The 18,693-nt window shown below is 49.3% G+C and overlaps 1 protein-coding gene across 1 annotated transcript in view; it reads right to left on the bottom strand.

Annotated features, from left to right (window-relative positions):
- Positions 1–12,411: 12,411 nt before the first annotated feature.
- LOC149436329 (T-cell surface glycoprotein CD4-like) overlaps positions 12,412–18,693 on the bottom strand; it is a 39,096-nt gene continuing 32,814 nt past the window's right edge. The window contains exons 8-9 of the mRNA XM_089661714.1: positions 16,545–16,612; positions 12,412–13,288 (exon numbers count right to left, since the gene is read on the bottom strand). Of these exons, the coding sequence (XP_089517840.1) occupies positions 13,255–13,288; positions 16,545–16,612 (102 nt within the window). The 3' untranslated portion in view covers positions 12,412–13,254. The remainder of the gene's footprint in view (positions 13,289–16,544; positions 16,613–18,693) is intronic.

Genomic DNA, 18,693 nt, shown 5'->3' with positions numbered 1-18,693 from the left:
GGGGGTGCTACCAGTGAAGAGTAGGGTTGTAGTGCTGGTACTTCAAAGGAGGAGGGTTGGCAGTGATGGCGGTGAGGTAGAAGAAATTTGGCTTGGGACGTTTCACCTCTCCCTGATCCTAGGAGAGATTGGTAATGGAATCTCCACCACCATCCAAGAAGAAGCACAAAGCGCCCCAGATGATGACTGGATCCAAACGCCTGTGGGCATATGTGAAGGGGGAACACCAGAATGGGAGGGGGATGCCTGACCTTCCAAGAAAATACCCTTGGATTTATACTTAAATAGGCCCTAAAACAGGTAATTCTGCTCTTTCTGTGCGGCACATCACTGAACATTTCTGGGCAAAAGAGATGTGCTCCAAATCCCTCCGCTCCATGTAGTCCCACCATTTGCCATAGCCGTCATTAGAGTTACAGTATTTCCTGGGATGATTCCTCACTCATGATCATTGACACACCACGAGGTGAGATCTTGCACGGTGCACCAGATCTAGGGAGACTGACACTTGTTTTGTGTTTCTTCCATTTGTGAATGATTGCACCAACTGTTGTCACCTTCTCACCAAGCTGCTTGGCCATAGTTTGGTAGCCCAGTCCAGCCTTGTGTAGGTCTACAATCTTGTCCCTGACATCCTTGGACAGCTCTTTGGTCTTTGCCATGGTGGAGAGTTTGGAATCTGATGGTTTGATTGCTCCTGTGGACAGGTGTCTTTTATACAGGTAACACAATGAGATTAGCAGCACTCCCTTTAAGAGACTGATTCTAATCTCCGCTTGTTACCTGTATGAACGACACCTGGTAGCCAGAAATCCTGCTGAATGATAGGGGATCAAATCCTTATTTCCCTCATGAACATGCAGATCCGTCATCATTTGTTAGATGCATTTCTGCTGAATTTGTTGTTGCTATTCTGTCTCTTAGTGTTACAATACACCGAACATTCCATTTTTAGACCGATCATTTCTTTGTGAGGGGTGAACATTCAAAATCAGCAGGAGATCAAATACGCATTTCCTTCACTGTAGTTAGTCTGGCTGAAAAAAGACAAAAGATCATCCAGTTCAACCATTAAAAAAAAAAAAGTTATAATCCTACACCCACAGTTGATCCAAAGGAAAGCAAAAAAAACCAGCAAAGCACGATCCAATTGGCTCCTGCAGGGGAAAAGCATGATCAGATTTGCTCCTGCAGGGGAAAAGCATGATCCGATTTGCTCCTGCAGGGGAAAAGCATGATCCAATTTGCTCCTGCAGGGGAAAAGCATGATCCAATTTGCTCCTGCAGGGGAAAAGCATGATCCAATTTGCTCCTGCAGGGGAAAAGCATGATCCAATTTGCTCCTGCAGGGGAAAAGAATGAGCCAATTTGCTGCTGCAGGGGAAAAGCATGATCCAATTTGCTCCTGCAGGGGAAAAGCATGATCCAATTTGCTCCTGCAGGGGAAAAGCATGATCCAATTTGCTCCTGCAGGGGAAAAGCATGATCCAATTTGCTCCTGCAGGGGAAAAGCGAGATCCAATTTGCTCCTGCAGGGGAAAAGCATGATCCAATTTGCTGCTGCAGGGGAAAAGCGTGATCCAATTTGCTCCTGCAGGGGAAAAGCGTGATCCAATTTGCTGCTGCAGGGGAAAAGCGTGATCCAATTTGCTCCTGCAGGGGAAAAGCGTGATCCAATTTGCTCCTGCAGGGAAAAGCATGATCCAATTTGCTCCTGCAGGGGAAAAGCATGATCCAATTGCTTATTTCCACTGCACTGGAGACATAGCTGAAAATCAAAGGGAATAAGCGGACCACCCTCATACAAGTTTGCTGTGGTTGAACCAGGGGCGGACTAACCATTTGGAAATTCGGGCACTGCCCGAGGGCCCGGGGTCAGTAGGGGGCCCCATGAGATGCCCCTGGTACCTTTTTCATAGGCTTTTTTGAGTTTGGGCAAGGACACAGGGGCCCCATGATCCCCTATTGCCCCGGGGCCCCATGAGTTGTCAGTCCGCCCCTGGGTTGAACCACATGTCCCTGACATAGGCAAAGCTGTCCTTCTCCTGCTGCCCTTTTTTTGAAATATTCATAATTTTACAATTCTCTCTTTCAAGAAGTAAGAGGTCCTCGATCTCCGAAACCAACATAGAAAGGCCACCAAACAATCTGCTGATAAGGCCTGTGCTTGTAATTTCCACGGGGAAAAAATGCAATTGTAGATCCAGTTCACTTCCGGGGTGTTCACACTGAAGCCCTGATGAAGGAGGCGCTTGGACCCCCGAAGCGCATTGGATTCTTTTTAGATTGTACCCCTGACTTTCAATGGAATAAAGTTGTATCTGGACCTCTTAGCAGTGGTGTGTCACTTCAATTTCAGTTCTATTTACAAAACACTACAAGCAGGGGGCGGACTGACAACTGATGGGGCCCCCGGGCAATAGGGGATCATGGGGCCCCTGTGTCCTTGCCCAAACTCAAAAAAGCCTGTGAAAAAAGGTACCAGGGGCATCTCATGGGGCCCCCTACTGACCCCGGGCCCTTGAACAGTGCCTGAGTTTCCAAATGATCAGTCCACCCCTGACTACAAGCCAAGAAGACTGTGGAGATCCTCTGGGGTGTAGAAGCCGCCTGCCCAGGAAGCAGATCATTGTACACCAACATCAATCATTTACGCTAAAAAAAAGAAGCCGGATAATATTTTACGGCCAAGATTGCAGATTTTTTAGGCACCCTGAGAGGCCAAACAACGTATTAAAAAAAATAACTTTTATTTATATAAAAATCATATAAAAACCAATGTTAACATTGAGATTACATTCAGGAATCCCTCCAAGAAGGAGATGACTCCATGCTTAACCCTCTACACCATATGCAGTACACATCGCCATATTGGAAAAGTAATGTTGCATCAGATACTATTCCTGTACAATCAACGCGTTTCGCCTATGCGTATGGCTTCTTCAGGAACGTGAATTCTTTGTAGAGGGAAACAACACTACTGTATATGAAAAACAAGAAATAGACAACCTCAATTTCATATAACATAATATGATATCACATATACAGTGATTGAAATCCTGCAGTGCCCGCAAGGTCCCTCTGCTCAAGAAAGCACATGTCCAGGCCCGTCTGAAGTCTGCCACTGAACATCTGAATGATGCAGAGGAGGACTGGTGAAAAGTGTTGTGGTCAGATGAGACCAAAATCCAGCTCTTTGGCATCAACTCAACTCGCCGTGTTTGGAGGAGGAGGAATGCTGCTTATGACCCCAAGAACACCATCCCAACTGTGAAACATGGTGGTGGAAACATTCTGCTTTGGGGGTGTTTTTCTGCTAAGGGGACAGGACAACTGCACCACATCAAAGGGACGATGGACGGGGCAATGTACCATCAAACCTTGGGTGAGAACCTTCTTCCCTCAGCCAGGGCATTGAAAATGGGTCGTGGATGGGTGTTCCAGCACAGGGGCGGACTGACCATTTGGAAATTCAGGCACTGCCCGAGGGCCCAGGGTCAGTAGGGGGCCCCCTGAGATGCCCCTGGTACCTTTTTCATAGGCTTTTTTGAGTGTGGGCAAGGACACAGGGGCCCCATGATCCCCTATTGCCCGGGAGCCCCATGAGTTGTCAGTCCACCCCTGTTCCAGCATGATAATGACCCAAAAAACACGGCCAAGGCAACAAAGGAGTGGCTCAAGAAGAAGCACATTAAGGTCCTGGAGTGGCCTAGCCAGTCTCCAGACCTTAATCCAATTGAAAATCTGTGGAGGAGCTGAAAGTTCGAGTTGCCAAACGTCAGCCAACAAACCTTAATGACTTGGAGAGGATCTGCAAAAGGAGTGGGCCAAAATCCCTCCTGAGATGTGTGCAAACCTGGGGGCCAACTCACGGAAACGTCTGACCTCTGTGATTGACAACAAGGGATTTGCCACCAAGTACTAAGTCATGTTTTGTGAAGGGGATCAAATACTTATTTCCCTCATGAACATGCAGATCAGTCATCATTTGTTGGACACATTTCTGCTGAATTTGTTGTTGTATTCTGTCTCTCAGTGTTACACCGAACATTCGATTTTTAGACCAATCATTTCTTAGTGAGGGGCGAACATTCAAAATCAGCAGGGGAGCAAATACGCATTTCCTTCACTGTACAGTACATATAATATTCAGGAAACTGTTGGACTTACACAAATATGGCGGCAACCAATAAAATCCAGTCTAGGGGCTGGACATAGGGAACGCAAGTATAGATCGCCCATAGGAGGGTACAGAGAGACAGATCGGCATTTGTCTACGATCCCTTAGATAGAAGAAATATCAATACACGAGTACTACTGGACTCCCATTTGCTACATTGTATTCAAATGAAAAATGATCGATATAAGACTAAAGCAATACCAATGCCAACAACTACTTTAACCACTTCTGTGCCGCCCTATATGCGTATTTATTACAAAATATATAAAAAATATTTTAAAAAATACATTTCAAATGAACTGTATTTGTTTAAAAATACAAATCTACATTTTTGGAATGCATTTACAAATATATGGAAAAATATGTTAAAATGACTTTTTATATGTTAAGAAAAATCTGAAGAATATATTTTAAAAATAAATATTTTAAAAAATATATATTTTTTAAATATATTCTTCAGGTTTTTTTTTTTAACATATAAAAAACGTGCTTTCCTATGGGACAAGTTCACATCAAGTTGCCTTTTTGGTTCTATAGACTTCAATGGAAACGCTGCAGAAAAACACGTAGTGCCTAGAAACAAGAAAAAAAAAATGCAAAACGCTGCAAAAATGCAGGTGCGAAAAAAAAAAAATTCCGGACCCTGCATTCACTATATCCAGTCTCCCCGGACCCTGCATTCACTATATCCGCTCTCCCCGGACCCCGCATTCACTATATCCGCTCTCCCCGGACCCTGCATTCACTATATCCGCTCTCCCCGGACCCCGCATTCACTATATCCGCTCTCCCCGGACCCCGCATTCACTATATCCGCTCTCCCCGGACCCTGCATTCACTATATCCGCTCTCCCCACACCCCGCATTCACTATATCCGCTCTCGCCGGACCCTGCATTCACTATATCCGCTCTCCCCGGACCCTGCATTCACTATATCCGCTCTCCCCGGACCCTGCATTCACTATATCCGCTCTCCCCGGACCCCGCATTCACTATATCCGCTCTCCCCGGACCCTGCATTCACTATATCCGCTCTCCCCGGACCCTGCATTCACTATATCCAGTCTCCCCGGACTCCGCATTCACTATATCCGCTCTCCCCGGACCCCGCATTCACTATATCTGCTCTCCCCGGACCCCGCATTCACTATATCCAGTCTCCCCGGACCCTGCATTCACTATATCCAGTCTCCCCGGACCCTGCATTCACTATATCCGGTCTCCCCGGACCCCGCATTCACTATATCCGCTCTCCCCGGACCCCGCATTCACTATATCCGCTCTCCCCGGACCCTGCATTCACTATATCCGCTCTCCCCGGACCCTGCATTCACTATATCCGCTCTCCCCGGACCCTGCATTCACTATATCCGCTCTCCCCGGACCCTGCATTCACTATATCTAGTCTCCCCGGACCCTTACATCAGGGTCCCCGTCATATTGCCCCCTTACATCAGGGTCCCCGTCAGAGTGCCTCATAATGGGCACAGCGGGGCGTACAGACCCGGGATCTGGGTGCATGGCGTGTATGATTGTCATACTATCCTCTTTTTTTCCCCTCCATTCACCCAGATGTTACTGAAGCTTCATGTTCTGTGTCGGCATAATGACCACAGAACCTCCTATATCAGGTGTCCCCATCAGAGTGCCCCCTTACATCAGGGTCCTCATCAAAGTGCCCCCTTACATCAGGGTCCTCGTCAAAGTGCCCCCTTACATCAGGGTCCTCGTTAGAGTGCCCCCTTACATCAGGGTCCTCGTCAGAGTGCCCCCTTACATCAGGGTCCCCATCAGAGTGCCCCCTTACATCAGGGTCCCAGTCATAGTGCCCCCTTACATCAGGGTCCCCGTCAGAGTGCCCCCTTACATCAGGGTCCCCGTCAGAGTGCTCCCTTACATCAGGGTCCCCGTCAGAGTGCCCCCTTACATCAGGGTCCCCATCAGAGTGCCTCCTTACATCAGGGTCGCCATCAGAGTGCCCCCTTACATCAGGGTCGCCGTCAGAGTGCCCCCTTACATCAGGGTCACCGTCAGAGTGCCTCCTTACATCAGGGTCCCAGTCATAGTGCCCCCTTACACCAGGGTCCCCGTCAGAGTGCCCCCTTACATCAGGGTCCTCGTCAGAGTGCCCCCTTACATCAGGGTCCTCGTCAGAGTGCCCCCTTACACCAGGGTCCCGTCAGAGTGCCCCCTTACATCAGGGTCCTCGTCAGAGTGCCCCCTTACATCAGGGTCCTCGTCAGAGTGCCCCCTTACATCAGGGTCCTCGTCAGAGTGCCCCCTTACATCAGGGTCCTCGTCAGAGTGCCCCCTTACATCAGGGTCCTCGTCAGAGTATCCACTTACATCAGGGTCCCCATCAGAGCCCCCTCCCCCTTATATAAATTGTCCCAATCAGAGTGATGATCAGTGGATTCACTCTTCTGGAGGGGCACAACTAAAATCTGGGGGGGGGGGGGAGAAGTCCACCCCAGCACCCCCCTAGATCCATGCCTGATTGAAAGCATTTTACTCTGGCTGGTTGATGAGTGCAGAAATGACCTGTTGATCCTGCCAAGAATCCAGTGCCTTCTGCAATGGTAACATTTAGGCTTTAGGGGTTTTTTGTCCTCCCTTGGAAATCTAAAACCGCGTTGTGCAGACGTGTTCAGCCCAGGGGCGGACTGACCATTTGGAAACTCGGGCACTGCCCAAGGGCCCAGGGTCAGTAGGGGGCCCCATGAGATGCCCCTGGGACCTTTTTCATATGCTTTTTTGAGTTTGGGCAAGGACACAGGGGCCCCATGATCCTCTATTGCCCGGGGGCCCCATGAGTTGTCAGTCCACCAGCCATGTGTGAGCGTTCATTCATTCCATTGGGTAGAATATGAATTTATTCCGGCCATTTGAATGAATGAACGCTCAAGCACTGGACACGCATATCACTTAGGCGCGGTCACATGCGTCGCGTGTTTTGTGAGGGAGAACGTCCCTCTCCTGAACATGTATGTGATGGGTTTTTTTTCTGCCTCTCAGCTCCCATAAACACCTCTGTGTGCAAGAACACGCGGGCCAACGTAGGCGGGCGTTCACCTGGCAGATGCCTTTCAATGTGGCGTGTGCACAAGGCGTTACATTGTTTCCAGTTATCTCTGCCTACTACAGAACCCTTCCCTATGGTATGGAGATGAGGAGAGGGGGAGGGTTCTGAAGTCATAATTTCCTATCCTACAATAGAACATTTCCATGGATACAGTGCAGTGAATGAGCGTTGTCATCCTAGGACAGGAAGCGTGTTACTGGCAGGATCACCAGAATAAAACAAGGGGGAGGGGACGCCTTAAAGTGTTACTACACCTACAACAGTACAATCAGTCTGTAGATGCAGTAAAGCATGCTTGTTATACTCACTGTGGAACCTAAGGGGTTAATCCTCCGTATTGTGTAAAAAGGCTGTTTTGATCCTGTCTTCTCTGATCCTCCTCTTCTTTTACTGTCCCCAATCCATCTGCTGATAGAACAGAGCCTTGGGGGCACTCTGCATATGCTCAGTCTGGTGTGTTCAGGGGCGGACTGACCATTTGGAAACTCGGGCACTGCCTGAGGGCCCGGGGTCAGTAGGGGGCCCCATGAGATGCCCCTGGTACCTTTTTCATAGGCTTTTTTGACTTTGGGCAAGGACACAGGGGCCCCATGATCCCCTATTGCCCGGGGGCCCCATGAGTTGTCAGTCCACCCCTGGGTGTTTTTGTTTATTTTTTCTTGGGAGAGTGCATGTGATCAGCTCAGGGCCATCAGTGCTGTCCAGACAGAGGGTCAGGGGTCATGCAGCCTCATAGGACAATCAGGGAAGAATGAAAACGTCTCCTACAAGCTTTACCCAGTGCTGTGCTGGACACTGATAGAAGTCACAAGACTGCTATATACTGATGACGAGAAAAGGCATTTAGCAGTTTATATTTTACTAAACTAATTGCATTTCCATGTTGTGTGTACTGTAGGAGACCAGATATAGTGAATGCGTGGTCCACTCTGATGGGGACACCCGATGTAAGGGGGCACTCTGATGGGGACACCCGATGTAAGGGGGCACTCTGATGGGGACACCTGCTGTAAGGGGGCACTCTGATGGGGACACCCGCTGTAAGGGGGTACTCTGATGGGGACACCCGATGTAAGGGGGCACTCTGATGGGGACACCCGATGTAAGGGGGCACTCTGATGGGGACACCTGCTGTAAGGGGGCACTCTGATGGGGACACCCGATGTAAGGGGACACTCTGATGGGGACACTTGATATAGGAGGTTCTGTGGTCATTATGCCGACACAGAACATGAAGCTTCAGTAACATCTGGGTGAATGGAGGGAAAAAAAGAGAATAGTATGACAATCATACACGCCATGCACTCAGATCCCGGGTCTGTACGCCCCGCTGTGCCCAATATGAGGGGTTCCCGCCATCCCTGTGCCGAGTTCCCGGGTCTGTACGCCCGCTGTGCCCATTGTGAGGGGTTCCCACCGTCCCTGTGCCGAGTTCCCGGGTCTGTACACCCGCTGTGCCCATTATGAGGGGTTCCCACCATCCCTGTGATCAGTTCCCGGGTCTGTACATAGTAGATGGATGACCTCACAAGTTGGAAGCCCCCTTAGACATCTGATGGACACGGATTCAGTATGTTACCTGCTCTGTAATGGTTGTGCACAGGACAGCCCGAATCCTCTTCTTTTTGGGTCCCCCGCTGGTGGTCCTGGCTTCTCCTCCCAGCCAAGTGCCCCCAATAGTAGCCTCTTGCTATGGTGGCACTCCAGCAGGCTTGCTCCCAAGCTGCTCTCTTTTGAATGAACATTGTCTATTCACACACACAGAGCATGGCTCGGCCTCAGCCTCACTCTCTCCTCATTGGCTCACTGGCTGTGATTGACAGCATTAGGGGCCAGTGGCTTCCAGTGCTGTGTGAGCCAATGAGGAGAGAGAGACCCGGGAGAGGCGGCGGCTGAGGGGGGAGCTGCACTCAGAAGGTATTTTTACCTTAACGCCCAGTGCCCTCTCCATGCGTTTCAGTTGTTTTTTTTCTGCATCCAAAACGCACAGAAAGGAGGTGATATGGTTGTCAATGTCATAGTTCACATCAGCGCTTGCAGTTCCGGTGCGTTCCGGGTGCAGAAAAAAAAGTAGAACAGCATTTTTCCTGCACAGAACTGCACTGGAACGCGTTAAAATGCATAAAAACCGCACTGGAAAGCACTTCTTCCTACTTAAATTTAAGAAAAACAGAGGGAAAAAATGAGCGGGAACGCATCAGAAACGCACCAGTTGCTTTAAAAATGCACCGGGACACATCAAAAACACATAAAAAAATGCACATGTGAAAACACACCGGAACGCGTCAAAAAGGCAAAAAAAATGCACCAGGAACACCAAAAACATGCATGTGGAAATACATCCGGAACGCATCTGGACTGCGTTTCTATGGTGTGCATGTGAGCTGCTTTTTTTATGCATCCAAAACGCACAGAAAGTAGGTTCTATGGTTGTCAATGTCATAGTTCACATCAGCGCTTGCAGTTCCAGCGGGTTCTGGTTGCAGGAAAAAAAAAGTAGAACAGGCGGCATTTTTTGTGCACAGAACCTCACAGGAACGCAGCAAAACGCATCAAAAACGCAGCATAAACACCAGCGGGGGACTGACAATTCATGGGGCTCCTGGACAATAGGGGATCATGTGGCCCCTGTGTCCTCGCCCACACTCAAACCACACCCAAAGCAGCCTATGAAAGGTACCAGGGGCATCTCATGGGGCCCCCTACTGACCCAGGGCCCTCCAGTTTCCAAATGGTCAGTCCGCCCCTGATAAACGCACTTCTTCCTATTTATATTTAAGAAAAATAGAGGGGAAAAAACGAGCGGGAACGCATCAGAAAACGCTTTAAAAATGCACCAGAACACATCAAAAACACGTAAAAACTGCACAAGAATGCACCAAAAATGCACATGTGAAAACACACCGGAACGCATCAAAAAGGCATAAAAATGCACCAGAACGCACCAAAAAGCCCGTTCACACTCCATGCGTTTCAGTTGCTTTTTTTCTGCGTCCAAAACGCACAGAAAGTAGGTAATATGGTGGTCAATGTCATAGTTCACATCAGGGCTTGCAGTTCCGGTGCGTTCCGGGTGCAGAAAAAAAAGTAGGTCAGGCGGCATGTTTCCTGCACAGAACTGCACTGGAACGCGGCAAAACGCATCAACAACGCACCAAAATGCACTTCTTCCCATTTAAATTTAAGAAAAACAGAAGGAAAAAAAACGAGTGGGAACGCATTAAACCGCTTTAAAAATGCACCAAAAACACACATGCGAAAAACCCACCATAATGCATCAATAACGCACCAAAATGCACCATAAACGCACTTCTTCCAATTTATATTTAAGAAAAATAGAGGGGAAAAAAGGAGTGGGAACGCATCAGAGACGCACCAGAACGCTTTAAAAATGCACCGGAACACATCCAAAACGCACAACTGCACAAGAATGCACCAAAAATGCGCACCTGAAAACACACCGGAACGCGTCAAAAAGGCATAAAAAAATGCACCGGAACGCACCAAAAGGCCGGTTCACACTACATACATTTCAGTTGCTTTTTTCCTGCGTCCAAAACGCACAGAAAGTCAGAGATCTGGTTGTCGGTGTCATAGTTCACATCAGTGCATGCAGCTCCAGCTGCAGAAAAAAAAAAAAGTAGAACAGGTGGCATTTTTTCTGCACAGAACTGCACTGGAACGCACATGTCCCTATTGAGGGCCAGTTTCACTCTCCGTGCGTTTTAGTTGCTTTTTTTTTCTGCATCCAAAACGCACAGAAAGTAGGTTCTATGGTTGTCAGTGTCATAGTTCCCATCAGCGCTTGCAGCTCCAGTGTGTTCCGGTTGCAGGAAAAAAAGTAGAACAGGCGGCCCTTTTTGTGCACAGAACTGCACCGCTACGCGGTAAAACGCACCAAAAACGCACCAAAAACGCTCCAAAAACGCACATGTCCATATTTAAACTGAAGAAAAAGAGAGGGGAAATAATGAATTGGAACACATGAAAAACGCACTGGAAGGCAAGTGGAAAGGCCTCTGGACTGCGTTTTCCTGGTGTGAAGCGGCCCTTAGCATAGAATTATTTGGTGTCTCTACTTACAGCAATAAAAACGCAGAGAAGACGATCCTCACAAATATTTTTATTACATTTCATTCCAGTACAAAGAACAAGCGATTTCAGTCAATGTAACCCTAACTGGATGCCGTTTTCAGAAGCTCCGTGTATCATAAATAATTGTTTTTTTTTAAAGAAAATCCTGTATTAACCTTTTTTTCCCCAGAGCTGCTGATCTACTGCGACCTCTTTGCAGCTACTTCACGCCCGGCATTTCAACAGGAGGGCTTCTTGACGGTAACAGCAGTGGAATGTAATGTGTGTCGGCTCAGCTATTTCAAATCTCCATCAGTAGCCCATGCAATGGAGTGACAACGCAGGAGTGCATTTGTAACACCAAGGTCAGGTTGTTGTCACCCTGTAACAGGAAGTGCACCAGGACCCCCGGGGCAGGCTTACCACGTATTATTTTCATGAAAGCTGCAGATTTAACTCGGGGTGCTTTAATCAGGGGCGGACTGACAACTCATGGGGCCCCCAGGCAATAGGGGATCATGGGGCCCAAACTCCTTGCCCAAACTCAAAAAAGCCTATGAAAATGGTACCAGGGGCATCTCCTGGGGCCCCCTACTGACCCCAGGCCCTCGGGCAGTGCCTGAGTTTCCAAATGGTCAGTCCGCCCCTGCTCCCAACACAGCCAGAAAACTCACCATGCTGTGCAGGAGGGCATGTCAGCACAAGTCTAGGCCATTGGAGGACAGGCAGGCTGTGCTCCCAACACAGCCAGAAAACTGACCACACTGGGATGGATGTGCTCTCATGCCAAGTGTGGTCTGGGGACTGCAGGAACACCAGGGATTTCACACAAAGGAAGCAATACAAAGAGAACAGGAGACTTTTTAACCCAATTACACGGTACAGCCGGCACAGATCAGGAACAGGGCCGGACTGACCATTTGGAACTCAGGCACTGCCCGAGGGCCCGAGGTAAGTAGGGGGCCCCATGAGATGCTCCTGGTACCTTTTTCATAGGCTTTTTTGAGTTTGGGCAAGGACACAGGGGCCCCATGATCCCCTATTGCCCGGGGGCCCCGTGAGTTGTCAGTCCGCCCCTGATCAGGAATATGAAATGTTGGGGGTAACACATTCTTCAACGATCACCTTGTTGTCTATTATACATCGTAGGACCACCAAGTGATGGAATGCACAGTGTTCTGGGTTTCTGGGTTTTTATTCCCAGTGCAGACCACTGCAGGGCACTGGTGTAAACTGGGAGCATCCAATCTACAGCCAGGGGCGGACTGACAACTCATGGGGCCCCCGGACAATAGGGGATCATGGGGCCCCTGTGTCCTTGCCCAAACTCAAAAAAGCCTATGAAAAAGGTACCAGGGGCATCTCATGGGGCCCCCTACTGACCCCGGGCCCTCGGGCAGTGCCGAGTTTCCAACTGGTCAGTCCGCCCCTGTCTACAGCTATTATTCTGCAGCCCAGCGCTGGTGTGAATGAGCCCCGAATCCACGCACGGGTTTGGTTGCATCCATATTCTGACACATTCTGGTAATGAAAAGGTTAACGTAACTATATACAGCAGGTCTCTCGCCAGGGTACAATGCGGTAAAAAGCACGCGGCAGGAGCGGTTTTCACGTAGTAGTGATGAATTGTGCGTTGTTCTAATCATGGTATAGGATTAGCAGGTTAATACCGCGCAGTTCTATGGCAACCGGAGATTAGATGAGAAATACTCCGCATGACAATTTACACATACAGTATAGAAAGCAGAATGGAATAATACAGGAAGTCGCACGTTCCTGGCGGGATCAACCGGCTGCCAGCCTATGCAGGGAAGATGACGTCCTCCCTTAAGCCCTTTATGGAGAGCCAACCCGCTTGGCAATGCAATTGTGTCCTTGTAAGAATCATTATAAAACTTTCTTCGGAACAGTAAGGGATCACACGTTTTCTTTAAGTCGTTGCACTGGAAACCTAAAAAAAAAAGAGAATTTCGTGACTTACACTGGAAAAAAATGTAAAAAATGAAAAGGTTCAAAGAGAATGAAACATGAACCCCACAAGGAGCTCAACAATACCTACACTTGTGGTCCTCAACCCTACTGAGATCATGGTCCAGTACGTTCTTCCGAAACCTTCCCACAGTATGAAAAGTTTATACTAACCCAATAAAAGTATGGGGATGCAAAATATGTGGGGGGTTTGGGGGGATCTGTGGGGGCTGAGGGCTCTCAGGGGGCCTGGGGGCACTGTGGGAGATTGAGGGGCATGGTGGACCACTATTGGAGGTTGATTGGCACTAACACAATAAAAGTATAGGAATACAAAATATGGGGCTGGATATCACTGTTGGGGAATTGGGTTCTGAAGAGGGTTTTCAGGAGACTTGGTGGCTCTGTAGGGGATTATGGAGGGAGCTGGGGTCAACTGTGGGGGATGGGGTCTCTGGGTCTTCCTAGGAGGCTGGGGACTTTATAACAGCACTGCAGTAGACTGGGGGGCAAACTGTTGGAGATGGGGGCACTATGAAGGGTTGGAGGCTCTGCAGCAAGCTAGGGGGCACTTTAGGAGGCTGGAGAGCGCTGTGCGGACGGATAGTTCTCAGGGGGTTTGGGGGCACTGTGGGAGATTGGGGGGCATGGTGGACCACTATAGGAGGTTGAATGGCACTAAGATTGACAGTAAGGGTATAGGAATACAAAATATGTGGCTCTGTAGGGGAATCTTGAGGGAGCTGAGGTCAACGGTGGGGGGTGGGGTCTCTGTAGGGGGCTGTGGGTTTTCCTAGGAGGCTGGGGGCTTTATAGAGACACTGGGGTAGACTGGATTGCACTGCAGGGACTGGGGGCAAACTGTTGGAGATGGGGGCATTATGAAGGGTTGGAGGCTCTGCAGCAAGCTAGGGGGCACTGTAGGAGGCAGGAGAGCACTGTGGGGACTGATGGCTCTTAGAGTGATGGAGGGCACTCTGGGAGATTGAGGGGCATGGTGGACCACTATAGAAGGTTGATTGGCCCTAACATAATAAAAGTATAGGAATAAATAATATGGGGTTGGATTTCATTGTTGGGGGATGGGTTTGGATATCACTGTTCGGAAATTGGGTTCTGAAGGGGGTTTGCAGGAGACTTGGTGGCTCTGTAGGGGATTATGGAGGGAGCTGGGGTTAACTTTGGGGGGTAGGGTCTCTGTAGGGGGCTGTGGGTCTCCCCAGGAGGCTGGAGGCTTTGAAGAGGCACTGTGGTAAACTGGAATGCACTGCAGAGACTGGGGGCACTGTTGGAGATGGGGGCACTATGGAGGGCTGGGGGCTCTGCAGCAAGCTAGGGGGCACTGTAGGAGGCTGGAGAGCACTGTGGGGACTGATAGTTCTCAGGGGGCCTGGGGGCACTGTGGGAGATTGGGGGGCATGGTGGACCACTATAGGAGGTTGAATGGCACTAACATAATAATGGTATAGGAATACAAAATATGTGGCTCTTTAGGGGAATCTTGAGGGAGCTGAGGACAACTGTGGGGGATGGGGTCTCTGTAGGGGCTGTGGGTCTCCTTAGGAGGATGGGGGCTTTATAGACACTGGGGTAGACTGGAATGCTCTGCAGGGATTGGGGGCAAACTGTTAGAGATGGGGGCACTATGGAGGGTTGGAGGCTCTGCAGCAAGCTAGGGATCACTTCAGGGGCCTGGAGAACACTGAGGGGGATGATGGTTCTTAGGGGGCTGGAGGGCATTGTGGGAGATTGAGGGGCATGGTGACCACTATAGGAGTTTGATTGGCACTAACATAATAAAAGTATACGAATAAAAAATATGGGGTTGGATTTTGTTGTTGGGGGATGGGTTTGAATATCACTGTTGGGGAATTGGGTTCTGAAGGGGGTTTGCAGAACACTTGGTGGCTCTGTAGGGGGCTGATGGCTCTCAGGGGGCCTGGGGGCACTCTGGGAGTTTGGGGGGGCATGGTGGACCACTATAGGAGGTTGAATGGCACTAACACAGTAAGGGTATAGAAATAGAAAATATGTGGCTCTGTAGGGGAATCTTGAGGGAGCTGAGGTCAACTGTGGGGGGTGGGGTCTCTGTAGGGGGCTGTGGGTCTCCCTAGGAGACTGGGGGCTTTATAGAGGCACTGGGATAGACTGGAATGCGCTGCAGGGATTGGGGGCAAACTGTTGGAGATGGGGGCACTATGAAGGGTTAAAGGCTCTGCAGCAAGCTAGGGGGCACTTCAGGGCTCTGGAGGGTACTGTGGGAGATTGAGGGGCATGGTGGAGCACTGGAAGGGGCTTTTTAGCAGTCTTGTTGTCTCTGTAAGGGAGCTGGGGATGATTGGGGGGGGGGTCTCTGGAGGTGGCTGTGGGTCTCTCCAGGAGGCTGGGGGCTTTACAGAGGCACTGGGATAGACTGGAGTGCACTGCAGGGACTGGGGGACACTGTGAGACACTGTTGGAGGTTGGGGGTTCTATAGGAGGTAGGGATGCCACCTTTTCTTCATACGAAACCTCAACACTTTACCGGTGCACAGCACAGGGGGAACACTGTAGACTCTGATGTAAAGGGAAATTCTGATGTAAAGGGGTTTCTTCTCAGCAAAAGCCCCCCACTTACATCAGATTCCCACGTATTAGCACTCGGCGGTTGTGGTACTCGGTTACTTGGGGAGCAACAGTTCGGTCTCAATAATGTGTCTGGGTTTTACTGCCCCCCCAACTGCTAGTGTGAATGAGCCCTTAAGGGAGTTATTAAGTGTTAGCGTCAGAATAAGTGTTAGGTGATAAAGCCTGACTCCATTTCAGTGTTGGGTTAAGAGTAACTGTTAAAGTGGTTGTAAAGCTCAGACACGAAATATGAACAAAGCATATCCCTGTATAGTGTGTACTTGTCTTAATCCAGAGCACTAAGTGTCATTTCTGTCTGCTTCCTCTGTTATCTACACGAGTCACTTCTGACAAGTTTTCCTGACACCAAGAGAAATATGGTGACAGGGAAGCAGGGGCGGACTGACAACTCATGGGGCCCCCAGGCAATAGGGGATCATGGGGCCCATGTGTCCTTGCCCAAACTCGAAAAAAAACCTATGAAAAAGGTATCTTATGGGGCCCCCTATTGACCCCAGGCCCTCGGGCAGTGCCCAAGTTTCCAAACGGTCAGTCCGCCCCTGCAGGGAAGGGACCTCCATCAGAGTATAAGGCCCCGACAGCTAGTTTACAGCACAGATCTGCAAACTTACCCCTTACACTCGCACCTCCTCTGTTGGTGTATATTCTGGATCAGCCATGCTCTCTTCCGGGCCCGCCTCTGTAAAAAAAGAACAGACAGGGATCAATATAGCAAGGAACATCTGTGGACATAATAAAAGTGGCCCAAACAAGGGCTTAGACCAGGGTCCCCAAGAGGTGGGTACAGGCAGCCTTCCTGTACTAGGCCCAGGCCCCACTGGGGTAGGAGGGATGTTCTGCAATGGCTGCCTCTGGACGGCCCCTACCAGAACTCCCAGCCTGGACTGTATGCATCTTGAAGAACTGGACTGATGAAGATTGTCTTCTCCAGCCCACAGTCCAACCCACTCTTAGCCAGCAGTGTTGAGGTTTTATGTTGATGGGTGACGCAGCACCCAGAGTCTCAATAAAACGTCATCTAGTGGTTGCAGGGCTTTGTTTGGTGTGTGCCGGGTACATGGCGAGTGATGAGTGGAGGGACCAAGAGGGTGCTGTGCTGGGTAAAGGGTCAATAGAGGGATCTGGATTGCTGGTAATGGTGGGCACGGTCTGCAGTACTCCAAGAATAAGAAGGTCAATGGGAGGCCAAGGAGAGTCCTGACCCCTCTATCACCCGCATTTTGTGCATTATATACCCCTGCACTCTGTTACATACCCCTGACCTCTGCATTGTTACATACTCCTGACACCTGCACTCTGTGGGTTTTTTTAACACACTCCTGAACCCTGCACTCTATTTTTACATACTCCTGACACCTGCACTCTGTTTTTTTGTACTCTTGACACCTACCTTCTCTTTGTTACATACTCCTGACACCTGCACTCTGTGGGTTTTTAACATACTCCTGACCCCTGCACTCTGTTGCATACTCCTGACCCCGCCCTCTATTTTTACATACTCCTGACACCTGCACTCTGTTTTTTTGTACTCTGGACACCTACCTTCTCTTTGTTACATACTCCTGACACCTGCACTACATAAACCTGACCTCTGCACTGAGCGTAGGATTACGTTTTTAACCCCTGCCACTGTTAACGCAAATTTTTCTATACCTAAAATTCTTTCCCAACTTCTCTCATCATATACATTACATTTGTCTGACCCCTGCACCCTGTACATTACAAGCTCCTGGCCCCTGCACTCTATACTTTACATACTCCTGACACCTGCACTCTGGCCCCTGCATTCTGTATGTACTCCTAATACCTACACTATGTACATTACATACATCTGACCCCTGCACCCTGTACATTACAAGCTCCTGGCCCCTGCACTCTATACTTTACATACTCCTGACACCTGCACTACATACATCTGACCTCAGCACTGAGCGTAGGCTCAAGTTTTTAGCCCCTGCCACTGCTAGCGCCAATTTTTCTACACCTAAAATTCCTTCCCAATTTCTCTCATCATATACATTACATTTATTTGACCCCTGCACCCTGTACATTACAAGCTCCTGACACCTGCACTCTGGCCCCTGCACTCTATACATTACATACTCCTGACACCTGCACTCTGGCCCCTGCATTCTGTATGTACTCCTAATACCTACACTATGTACATTACATACATCTGACCCCTGCACCCTGTACATTACAAGCTCCTGGCCCCCGCACTCTATACATTACATACTCCTGACACCTGCACTACATACATCTGACCTCAGCACTGAGCGTAGGCTCAAGTTTTTAGCCCCTGCCACTGTTAGCGCCAATTTTTTTACACCTAAAATTCCTTCCCAATTTCTCTCATCATAAACATTACATTTATTTGACCCCTGCACCCTGTACATTACAAGCTCCTGACACCTGCACTCTGGCACCTGCACTCTATACATTACATACTCCTGACACCTGCACTCTGGCCCCTGCATTCTGTATGTTGCATACTCCTAATACTTACACTATGTACATTACATACATCTGACCCCTGCACTCTGTGAGTAGGCTCAAGTTTTTAGCCCCTGCCACTGTTAGCACAAATGTTTCTACAGCTAAAATTCCTTCCCAACTTCTCTCTTCTGGGCGCCCAGGGGGAGGTGACAGGGCCATACCTACAGGGGGTGCAGGGGTTGCAATTGTGACCCAGCCCCATGCTGCAAGGGGCCTGTGCACCCCCCTGTACACCTGAATAGGAGGAGCAGCAGGGACGGCTGC

Source organism: Staurois parvus, unplaced genomic scaffold (genome assembly GCF_062004578.1).
Source record: "Staurois parvus isolate SC_StPar_1 unplaced genomic scaffold, SC_StPar_1.0 ptg001376l, whole genome shotgun sequence".
NCBI lineage: Eukaryota > Metazoa > Chordata > Amphibia > Anura > Ranidae > Staurois > Staurois parvus.
This window is presented reverse-complemented; position numbering and strand designations above follow the sequence as displayed.